This window comes from Fringilla coelebs (genome assembly GCF_963513975.1).
Source record: "Fringilla coelebs genome assembly, chromosome: 12".
In the NCBI taxonomy this organism is placed as follows: Eukaryota; Metazoa; Chordata; class Aves; order Passeriformes; family Fringillidae; genus Fringilla; species Fringilla coelebs.
The window spans coordinates 21,024,431-21,036,155 of NC_140038.1; the positions used below are offsets into that span (position 1 = coordinate 21,024,431).

General features: G+C 41.4%; 1 protein-coding gene across 1 annotated transcript in view; it reads left to right on the forward strand.

The window, feature by feature from the left end:
* Positions 1 to 54: 54 nt before the first annotated feature.
* IQCH (IQ motif containing H) overlaps positions 55 to 11,725 on the forward strand; it is a 50,403-nt gene continuing 38,732 nt past the window's right edge. Inside the window, exons 1-9 of the mRNA XM_084213836.1 lie at positions 55 to 193; positions 436 to 546; positions 887 to 984; positions 1,301 to 1,409; positions 2,717 to 2,839; positions 8,429 to 8,540; positions 9,232 to 9,360; positions 9,751 to 9,965; positions 11,481 to 11,725. The exon at positions 11,481 to 11,725 is cut by the window's right edge and continues 262 nt beyond it. Of these exons, the coding sequence (XP_084069962.1) occupies positions 457 to 546; positions 887 to 984; positions 1,301 to 1,409; positions 2,717 to 2,839; positions 8,429 to 8,540; positions 9,232 to 9,360; positions 9,751 to 9,965; positions 11,481 to 11,725 (1,121 nt within the window). The 5' untranslated portion in view covers positions 55 to 193; positions 436 to 456. The remainder of the gene's footprint in view (positions 194 to 435; positions 547 to 886; positions 985 to 1,300; positions 1,410 to 2,716; positions 2,840 to 8,428; positions 8,541 to 9,231; positions 9,361 to 9,750; positions 9,966 to 11,480) is intronic.

Below are 11,725 nucleotides of genomic sequence, written 5' to 3' on the forward strand. Positions count from 1 at the left end.
GGTTAACGTAAACACACGGCCTTGGCGTGGGCTGGGCTCTCCTCACAGGCTGCCCGGAGTTTGTGTCTCTCCTTAAGGCTTTTGAGATCCCTGCCCCGTTAAAGCGCCTGTGCCATGTGTGAGATGTGTAAGGAAACATCGTTCCTTAAGTGGAGAATCTCAGTCCCGAAGTTTATTGTCACTGCTTTGTGAGGTTTGTTTTAAAATTGAGTTTTTCCAGCCTTTCTACAGCCCATGAGTTTAAGTATTTGGCTTTGTTTTCTCTTATTCAAGTTATAATATTAATATTATAATAGTACAGAAGTATGAGATCCTGAGAGTACAGAGTTGCATGGATCTTTTTTTTTTCTATATTTAGGAATAATTTAATTTGAATTAAATCCTCCCTAACCCCATGGGGTTTGATTTTTGTCCTAACTTGCTTTTTTGATTCAGGAGGACCTCCTGAAGCTTAAAATGGAAAAAAACAACTTGAAAGGAAATGCAGAAGCTGTGGATATTTGTGATGTCAGAAAAGCAGCTGAAAGGACTGAACTTGAGCTGAGAGTAAGTAAAATAGAGCAGATCCAGAAAATTATTCAGTTTTTAAAGTCTGTGTTAATAATTCACTCGGGCCACTTATTTGTTGTGTTACAAGATCCCATTCCAACCACCAACTGATGAGATTACTCAGACATTGCAGCTCAGAATGATTCCTCCCTTTTTTGGGTCATCAGAATGACCTGATCTTGTTCAGCCAAAATCAGATTTTTAGTCCAACAGAGACACAAAGTTTATCAACTTTTCAGTCAAGCAAAGACCTGGTTGCTTAACGAACCAAATTAAATAAAATTAATATCTCTTATATCTTTGTAATAGGCTAAACATATTTTTTTCCCTCTAACAGAAACACGCTGAAAATTATTTCAGTGTTATAAATGGCCAAGAGTTAACTCTTTCTTCAGCTGGTAATAAAGAAGTAAATTCCAAAGAGCCCCCTAAGTGGTAAGTGAAACAGATGGTTTATTGCAGCAAGATACAAAAACTGAGGTGACATAATGATGTAAAACAAGTGGGAGTATTAACTAGAAAAAGCTAGTTTAGTCATTTCCTCTTTTGATTTTAAGTTAAAAAAAAAAAAAAAGTAAGTGGAATTCTAAGTGGAATTCTAAGTGGCTCCAGCAGTGCTCTGCTAACTTGTTTGATTTTACTTCTGCTAAATGCAAGTTGAAATAAAAATACAGTCATTTGGATGAAATGATTAACATGTGAAATCCAAGCAATTTTTAGGATTTTCACAGCCTGTTTCTCTCTCCACCAGGAATCCTCCTTTGGGTGCCTGTCAGCAGCAGCTGGTCCTGCCCCGAGTGGAGCCCGAGGCTGTGCAGAGGTGCAGCAAATCAGCCCCACGTGTGTGCCAGGGCCCTCAGGTCTGAGATCACACCCTGATCCTTCTGCACATTCAAGGAGGGCTTGCTGTCCTGTGCATCCCATAATGCTCTGACTGCCGTGGAGTCAGGCTTTGATAACACCCCATGATGAAAGGGTTAAAAAATCCTCAGCAGAAGGAGCAGCTGAGGTGGGAACCTTCTCCCAGCCCAGGACAACATTTAACTTGGGAAGGATCCCAGTGTCATCCATGCAGGGGTGGAATTGGCACTCCCCACCCACCCAAGCAGACAAAGTCACTTTTATCAGGTGGTTTTTCATCAATAATTCCAGTTCCTGTTATCCTGTGTGGCACCTTTCCCCCCTGCCCTGATCATTTCCCTGTCAGCCTGAGTGAGGAGTTTGCATTGGGAATCATCTCCTGCTTTAACTGAAAGGTGCTCAATTCCCCCAGTTCTGTTTTTTTATAGCACCAGCAGTTTCCTCCCTGCATAACGGTGTGTTATGGTAATAAAATAAATACCACAAAAGCACTGATGAGGTGAAAATTGAACTTTCTGTCTCTGTGCAGCCATGTGGGTAAAAGAGTAATTGGCTTGGATAATAACTTGTGTTCTTACAACCCCAAATCTAAATGAGCATCTCATTGATACATCTGCTTGTAATTACCATCAAAAGAAGAGAGAATATATAGTGCAGATAAATAAATTGAAGCATTTTTACTGCTTTCACAAAGTAACACAGTTGTTCAATAGTTCAAGTGCACATCTAATGATTCTTGAACTTTTTATGGCATATTTTATTTGTAAAAATTGGAATTTTCCTGGATTTATTTTTATGTTTATGCAAAAGAATATGTACCAAAATATTTTAAATTTAAGAAACTTCTACTGTAGTAAAAACATAGGGCATCCCTCTGGGTTTTATAGGTATGCTTCAGGTATTTCTTATAACAAGAAGAAACTTGTAAAGTCATTTTCTGTCCATTGGGATTTCAATCATCATGATTTTTATTAGCAGAATAGTCAAACTCATTCCATGCCGATCATAGAGTGCATTAAGAACTATGTTTTAATTCTGATTACTATCAAGGGTTTTTAATTCCTCATGTACTAATAATCAGGTGCTGTGCCTGCATTGATGTGTCCATTTGGATGATAGTTCCACTCCTCACAAACTTTTCCATCTAAGCAAAGGCACTTTGCTGTTTGCCCAGTTCCGTGTGGAGTCAAATAATATAAATTTTTATCATCATTTTGCAGATTTACAACATGTTAGCCAGTTTCTGCCTCTAAACACTTCAGCCCCAGTGCAGTTATTTTAGGATTATCCCTATTCTGTATTTCAGCAGCAGGTGGAAATGGATTTTAAAATTATGCTTGACCCAGAGAGTGTGGAGAGTAAAGCTGATTTAAAGCATCCCAACCATGACACCAGGCTGCCACTTATAGCTAAGAAAAAATCTGCTCCTGTAAGTAACTTTTATTATTTTATGGGTTTGTTGTATGCATTGCTTTGCATTATTACAGTTAATATTTAGCAGTCCCAAATAAAATATTCACATGAAAAAAGTTATTTTCTCATAATTTCCTGCTTTTTGACATGGGTATTTAAAAATCAAAACATTTGGAATGGTAATACTGGGGAAAAGAAATCTGAAATGTAACAGGTTTATGTCCCAAGATCCCAATCCAGCAAAAATAGGGATATACATGGGATGTGCATGGTCAGGAATGTCAGGAGAGTCAGGGAGAGGAGAACAGCTGGAGCTTGGGGACTTCTGGATGTGACACAAAGATGCAGCAAGAATTAAAAGCCTGTTCTTCTCTCTGCTCTGGGAGTATTCAAATTGTTCAAGATGAAGTTTTGGTTTTTCCAAATTTCCCTCCTGCACATTTCAGTTCTGCTGCCAGTTCTGCAATTGTTCTGCAGATGATATTTTTAGCAAAGAATGGTTTAAAAAAAAAACCAAAAAAGAGTAGGCACAGCCATCCCTCCAAAAAATCAATTATGTTCACAAATTTAGCGCAGCACTGTGGTCCACGCAGCCAATGCTCTCACATGGGGATGCTCTTCTAAAATTTAATTTATGTGACAGAAGCATCCTGCAGCAAGCCCAGTGCTCTAGGAGAGATTCTGGGGTGTTTGGTTTTAAACAACATAAAGAGAATCAGTGAATGGCACAGTTGTGAGCTGCCACTTACTAAAAAAATGATTTTTGGAAAGCTGTTGCCCAGACTTAAGAGGTGATTTGTCTAACCCTGTGATAATAGAGTTAATTAGAGAAAAGCATCATGGCTAATAGCTTTTTAGAACCACTCTAAAACACTCACAGGGAGGAATATTATCCGACTGCAGAGAGCCATGTGTTTTACCACTCTCCCTGAAACATGCACTGAGCACAGAAAACTTACTGGGGATTTAAATTGCAAACATTTAATGGGAGTTACTCAGGCTCCCAGATACATATTTACAGTTGCTGAGGAGCTGACAGGCTTAAAAACCAAGCAGGTGTTTCCTCTCTAATTTATTCTCTTCAAAATTTTAGGGCACAATGTGTGGTTTGGCACATTCTGCCTTCTCTGGTTGTAACATTTTTGCAGTTGCTGTTTGCTGAGATATTTTGTTGCTAAAGGTGGTGTCTACCGGCACTTGAGGAAGGGATTTTATATGATCTATATGATTATACATGGTATATATGATAATTAGCGGTAAGGCCGATGAATGTGCGTGCGGCTCCAGGGGTGCGGTGCCGTGAATGAGAGCGGCTGCGGGGCGGGCCGGCCGGCAGGGGGCGCTGTCCGTACGCGCACGGCCCTCCCGCGTCCGCGGGGTCAGCGAGCGGCTCCCCGAAAAACCCCGCAAAAATCGCCCTCACCCCAGCAAATTCCAATTAAATTCCAAACTAATTGCTTGTCTCGCGCCATTCAGGAGTTTCCAACGAGGGCTGAGCGGTTGAAAAGTTGTGGGGTTGAAAAGCCGGGGTTGGAGGTGACCTGAGGGGTCAAGCACAAATCTACCTGGACTTTTTATTATCCTGCCATTCCACTAGTTGGAAAAATTATTAGTCAGGATTTCATTGTTTCACCAAAAATGATGTCTTTTCTTGCTCTTTTGGTATTATAAAGTTGCTGATGCTGGGTTTTATCATAGAAACTAAGAACAATTAACTGTTGCCCTTTTGGACCTTTTTGGGTCTAATAATAATGCTTCATCCTCTGCCAAGTTCTGTAGTTATTTTAAAATGAGGGCTGTAATTCTCTTTGAAACACACACTGGGCATCACTTTTTTTTGCAGCTTATATCTGGATGAGAGATGAAAAATGATGAGTGGATAATTATTAAATATGTATACTTCCCATGGAGTATCCAGCCAAAGGAACAGTAATCTGAATTGCAGCAAAAATAGTTCTGATGCGCTGCTGCAATGTAGAAAAGATTCACAGCTCTGTTCACCTTCTGTTTTCATAGGGCTGCTGTTCTGTTATAGAATTATACTGGCACTTCTGGGTCCTTGTTTTCTTATAAATGTATATTATACTGTAAACTTTGGAACCTTTTCATTTATTCATGAGGTAGAATTTAATATGGTGATGATTTCTAGCCTTTATGAGTTGCATCTTATCTAGTGTGGCTCTAATGGTGATGGCAGTGATTCTGGGGCTTTTTTTAAGCTCACTTGTTTGAGCACAACCATTCTAATCACATCTTCAATTATTCATTCTTTATTCAGCGTTTGCATGCTGCTAATCATTAACGCTTATCCCTGAAAGTGTATTTATTTTCAAAATTATAAAGCAAAGCTGGGAAATTCCTTTCATTTCAAGTGACTGGAAGAACTTGTAGAAGAAAACTCTCTGAATTTTGGTGGCCCAAAGCTGATTGTGCTTTAAAGCCAGGCATGTGGCTCTAATTACAGCCAAAGCAGAGTTTGGCAGTGGTGGCAGGATGAGACTTAAACAAATTGATGTTACACTACAGTGAATCAAAAGAAGCTCCTTGCATTTGTGTGTAATCATAATAAGCCGCACGGTGATTGAATAAAATCCTCTTGTCACTAAAAATAAAAAGGAAATAATTGGTGAGAGAGAGTTAAGTTAACAGATGAGTGCAGTCAGCATCCTCTCAACCTGGAAATGGGAACGTGAAGGTCACCCCCATCTCTCCTGACAAACGCAGAACGTTTTGTTGGTAAACAAATTAATCTTTTGAAAGGTCACCATTTGTTTTAAGTTTTTATCCAGTTCTTGTCATCTGGAATTGGAGATGGAGTGTCATTTTGCAAGGCAGGGGTGCAGGCAGAGCTGCTGAAGCTGTTTGTGTGCAGCTCAGCATTCCCTGCCAAACTCCCTGCCTGATTGGGATGCCATGGGCTGCTGCTTGCAGCTGGCTCCGGACAGGAAGGGAGGCTCAGCCCTGAATTCCAAGCAGGGAATTGATCCCACAAATCCTGCCTGCTGGAAGCTGGCCCTCTGCCCACCAGGGAAACATGTTGTGGTTCAAGGCAGCAATTATCTCCCTCACTCCCTTCTGTGCTGCTGCTGGTGCCTGTTTCACAAAGCAGATGTGGGATTCACCAAAGTTCTCCCTTCATTCTCTTTCACACCTGTTAGGGAGGAATTCTGATGGATCTGGGTTTCTGGGAGAGCTAGAGAGCAGTAGGTCAGGAAAGGAGCAAAGCTTGATTTTTCCAAGTATGTGGGAAATTGACAGTGCAGAGCCATCTCTGGTTACTTTAAGAGAAGGTAGGAATAGCACAAGATCTGTTGTTAAAGATGCAATTCCAGATTTTTCCAGTTAAACTTGCATTCTCCATGCCCCTTCCTGACAGTCTCCTGAACGTCTGAAAAGTGACCTTAGTTCCATTGATTTTATTTTGCTGTGCTTTCTCTTTCCCTTTATAGGGGTGAGTGCTGTGTCCATCAAATCCTGACAGGAACATCTCAACAGCAAATCTGACAGTTTGGAGAAGATAGATGGAATGATAAATTAATCTGTTATATCCCTTTTTTCCCATCACTATCAAACCCTCAGATTTTCTGATATTTATTTACCAAATCTCATCTCTCTGTTCCTGGTTTGACATACAACACTCATCTTCCCTCTGTATTTAATACCAATCTCTGGTTTTTTACTGGATAAAAAAATACTTACAAAGATATTTACCAAAAAAAAAAAAACCAAAAAAAAATGTTCTAGTTAAATATTGCTAGGTAAAAAGAAAACAAATAGAGAACTAATCAGAAAAATCCCTGTGGTGTTCCAACAAGTGCCCTATTTAAAATGAAGCAAAAAGGAAAAATAAAGTGGGAGAGGTTCATCCACAGGAGAAAAACACTTTAGAAAGGGTAATAGAGTTGTTTTTCTTGTGTCCCAGGTTAATTACACTCAGAAGCACTTGAAGTGAAAAAATAGTTTTTTAGCACACTCCAAGCATATTTTAAGGCAAGTCAGCCTTGGTCTGCTCTGCAATTTAAGAGCTCCCTTCCAGCCCTGCAAAACTGAATTTTAGAAGTGCTCAGGATGAAGCAGTGATGTTAAAAGTAAAACTTTTTCAGTACTTAATATTATTTTTGAGGTCTTACTATGATTGTGTTGGCTTAATTTTAGTGACAATAGCTCCCAAAATGGCAGCAGTCTGGCAGTTTTGCTTTGGTATCTCCCTGAGTTCTTCAGGAGGGAGCCAATGCAGCAGTCAGGGTGCTGGAAGTGAAGGGACTGGATGGAATTTTCATGGGGAGCTGCTTTGGATCAGCTCCATGGTCCCACTGTGTTCCTGTCCTGCTGAGTGATGGCACTGGGCAGTGTAAATGAGGGATTAAATTACATTTGTGTTGCATCATTCCTTGTTCTAACATCACACCTGCCATGGACTCTATAGAAATTAAAGGATTCAGCACAAAAGAATTAAATATCTATCTCCAATTAAAAAAAAAAACCAAAAAACCCAAGCCTCCAGGCTGCTTTTGAACTCACACACTGCACCTGAACAGCTTTTCCTTGCAGCTTATTACATCTCTATGAACACAATGAGAACAAATATATTTCATGTGCTGTTTATCATAACAAAACCTCATAACTGGGATTTAAATTAGGATAAAACTGACCAGGAGTAAAATCAGTGCTGCCTTACTGCTACTCCAGCAAGAGTCTGGAAGAGGAATCACTGTTTAATTCAATTTCTTGCCTTCTATATATTTTTGTTGTGGCCTCACCAGACTGCTGGGGCTGAGGGTGAGGAGGAAAATGTGGTTTATAATTTCCTTTTCTCAGTATCAAGCCACTTACATGGCAGCAGACATAAAGTTAACCTTTGTTCCATGGTTATTGCTGTTTTCTTGGAACACCAGGACATGAGAATCCATCCCTTAAAACAGAATGCTGCAGAATGGCCACAACTGAAATGAGGGCTTGGGATTGCTCTGAAAGGTTCTCTATGATGATAAAAAGTGCAGGTTTTCTCTCCCTTATCTCTTGTGGGCAGCATTGTTAGACAGATTGGGAGGAAAGATTAGGATAGTTAATTTGGATCTGTCTCATTTCCCTCTTGAGAGTTCCCTCTCTCTTTTTAGAAAGTTGCTGGGTGCTGTTATTCAATAATTAGGACACAACAGTGCTCCAAGATCCCAGTCATGGCTTGGATTGCACTAAAAGCTTGATAATCACTCATTAAAAGCTAATATTTTAAAGTATTTCTTTTTCCTTCTGCTTCCTTGCCTGTGTATGCATTTTATCTTTTTTAACACTGTTCTGTCAAGAAACACTGCTCAGTTTTAAGGAGGGTAATGTAAATACAAACTTCCTGAGATTCCCTCATTAAATAGTACACAAGGCATCAATTAAATTTAATTAACTTTATTTTCAATGACTGAAGTAACAACAGTAGACAGTACTGTAGCATGGTCACAAGTAATAAAAGGAGTGGTGCACTGTTAATTCTTAATGAAACAGTCACAGCAGAAATGATATTTATTATTTATTGCTGCAGAAGTAGAGGAGTGTCTGTAAATCTGTACATCCCAGAGTTCCCTGTGTCAGAGGAGGTTCTGTCTCTTCCCAGGTGTGCAGTCAGAAGACAGGGAAGGATCCCACAGTCACCAACCCTTGGGCTTTGCCTGCCTTCCACTCCCCGGGCTCTCCCCTACCCCTGATAGAAGAGGACACCCCAAAAGGTGAGTCCCAGAGCGCCCCTGGGTGCTGCTGTTTGCAGCAGATATTTGGGAACTGGATTTCCTGCCTCCTCCAGACTTCCAAGATTGTAGTTTCAAACATTGCCAAGGGTGGGGGTAAACTTTAGGCTGCTTGCTCCAGGTGTAGGGTGATGGAGGGTGTGAGTGTGTCCTGTGAGCATCACCCTGAGCCAGCTCTGGGAACTCTCAGGGTTCAGCTGCTGCTGCAAAGAAGAATTGTGTGTGTGGTGGAGGTTCTGGTATGAATGCCAGTCAAACTATCATAATTAACAGCTGGTTATTAATTGTTCAGTCTTAACTAGGCTTGGACTGTTTTGGCAATCAGTTTATAGTTGTAATTATATCATTATATTGTGCTTTACAAGAGTTGATTCTCATCTATTCTGTGTATTAAATTGCATTGGACAAGCATATAATTATAGATATACAAACATATTTCAGAATTAGCACTGAATACACTTACATGTGTTTATCAAATTTTATAGGCACAGTTCACCTTCCTTCAAGGCAAAATATTGACTATTGAAAGATAGGAATCTTTCAATTAAAGGAAACTGCTGCTTTTGTAGTGTTGGTGCAGAACTTGGATCTGCCTTTGCTTAATTCTTTCTTCATTGCCAAGAATTCCTTGAATTCCTAGCTGGAATTGCTCAGGAGTTTCATCTTCTTGTAGGTGCCCTGAGCCTCACTGGCCAGAGGCTCATCCTTCCAGCAGCACAGAGAACTCTGCCAGCCCCTCCTGCTGTGCCCAGAGCAGCTCCTTTCCCTGAATTCCCCAGGCAGCACAAGAAATCAGCTCTGGGTGAGTACAGAGCATTGAAAACAACCTTCAGCTGCACCTCCAGCTTCGCTCTCAGGTTTTATCTCCCAAGGAAAGAGCTCTGTGATGAGCACTCACCAAATTCTGCAGGGCATAAAACACAGGAAAATCCTGTGTCTTGCAGCTGGGTAGGAATCAGATTTCTTCATCCCTGGGAGGGTTTGGTTCCTGCTCACTTCTGGGCTCCTCCTGGGTTTCTACCTGCACATTTCAAATTTTAAGCAGCCAAATCTGAAGCTCTGCCCAGTGTTAAGCCAGTGGTGCTGGGAATCATGACTGTCACCAGCTGATCAGGCCTCTATTTACCACATGATTAAATTAACCACTGATAATAAGTAAATGAAACCTCCAATCCACGTTTTATTTGTACAGGAGAGATCAGTAGCAGGCTGGACCCTGAGAACACAGACACCATCACCTTCCCAAAGCCAAAGGAAGCAATTTATGGCACATATTCCTCTAGTAAAGGGAGCATTGCACCGCTCCCATCCAGCAATTCCATGGTTTCAACAAGGAAATCAAGGCCAGCGTGGAGGTGTCCAGCTCAGCAGTTGGAATCTGAGGTGCACCTTCCCCCTCAGACACAGGTATTTGATGGAATGGATCACTCAGTGAGAATAATGAGGTTTTTATTTGTGGTTTTTAATGCTGTCTTCACCAGAGCTGGTTTAGGAAGGGGCTGTAAATCACAGGAGGTTTTGAACCACGTCCAGTAAATTGTACTAAAATAACAAATACTTTGTGTATTCCCAATTGCTGCTCTTTCAAGTCTTCTACCTAAATTTTTCTGCATTTTTTTTTCCACAGAATCTTAGAAAATTAGTTTAGAAAGGATGTTAGGAGGTTATCCAGACCTCCAGGCAGAATTACTTGTACCTGTAATATTGCAGACAGCTGTTTTTCTAACCTGTTCTGAAAACTTTGGGTGATAGCAACCCCACAGCCTCCCTGGGCCATCTGTTTCAGTGCTTAACTAACTATCTTTACTGATATAAAAGAGTTTTTGAATGTTTCATCTCCATTTCCCTCACTGCAGTTAAGCAAATGTGGTGTTTCCCTTTATATTTACAGAAGACTCTGGGGGACTTTGACCTTGACTGCTCAGTGCCTGCTCTTTGTTCTTGATCCCCACGGAAAAGGGACTTTTCTTTCTTTTATGGATAATTATTGTGTTCTGTGACAAAATCTCTCGAGTTTTGCTCCATCTTTCCAGACTTTTTGACTTTTGTTCTTTTGAGGAGGTGTGAAAATGAGAGAGAAAATAAACTTGTGAAATGGAGATTGTGGAATCATGGAATGGTTTGGGGTGGAAGGGACCTCAAAGCTCAAGGACACCTCCCCCTGTCCCAGGCTGCCCCAAACCCTGTCCAGCCTGGCCTTGGGCACTGCCAGGGATCCAGGGGCAGCCCCAGCTGCTCTGGGCACCCTGTGCCAGGGCCTGCCCACCCTGCCAGGGAACAATTCCTGCCCAATATCCCACCTAACCCTGCCCTGTGGCAGTGGGAGCCATTCCCTGTGTCCTTTCACTCCAGAGCCTTGTAATCCCCTCTCTCCATCTCTCTTCCTGTCAATGAGATGTTGAAATAAACGAAAAGAATTACCTAAAAATAGTATGAGTGTAGTGGCCCTAGACTGAAAATCAGAGCTAATGAGTTGCTGGCTGATGTTGCCAGGAATTAGGGAGTGCTGGAATGTTTCTATTCCAAGCTTTACCCCATTTGCATTTTTATGGTAGGATGTTTCCCATTCTCCTGGGACAGGTGGAGCCATCCTCAGTGGAGGAATGCCACTGCAGTTACTTTCTGCTTTTAGCCAGTGAATCTGTGTCAGGTTTAATTTTTATATTTGGTAAATCAAGCATTCCTTGGAGCAATTGATGTATTTCTTTAAAACTGATCATAGTTTTGCATGACCTTGGAGGTTTTTTGGGTGGCAGTGGGTTTGATGGTAGAGCTGGGCAGGATTTGTGGCTCTGGTGGACAGAACCAGGATCGGTGTATTTCAGATTCACAAATCCCCTCAGTTAAGTGATAAAAAATAACAAAAAAGTTCATTTTGACCCCTCATTTACAGCATCATCTGTGGCTCTTCTCTTCCCACAGCCTCCACAAACAGCTCCACCCTTCCAGGATCCCCGCTTGGACTGGGACATTGCTGTTCACCAGAAAGCTCCCGGTGTTCTGACCCTCCAACAGCTCCATCATTCCTCTTGGGGGAGCATTGTGGGGTTTTTGGAACCCACAGAAAAGCTCCTCAAAGACCACTCTGTCCCCTCGGCCACCATCAACAGCCAAAAGTCGGCACAAACCACCTCGGACTTGGATTTTAAAGAGAACCCCACCAAAAG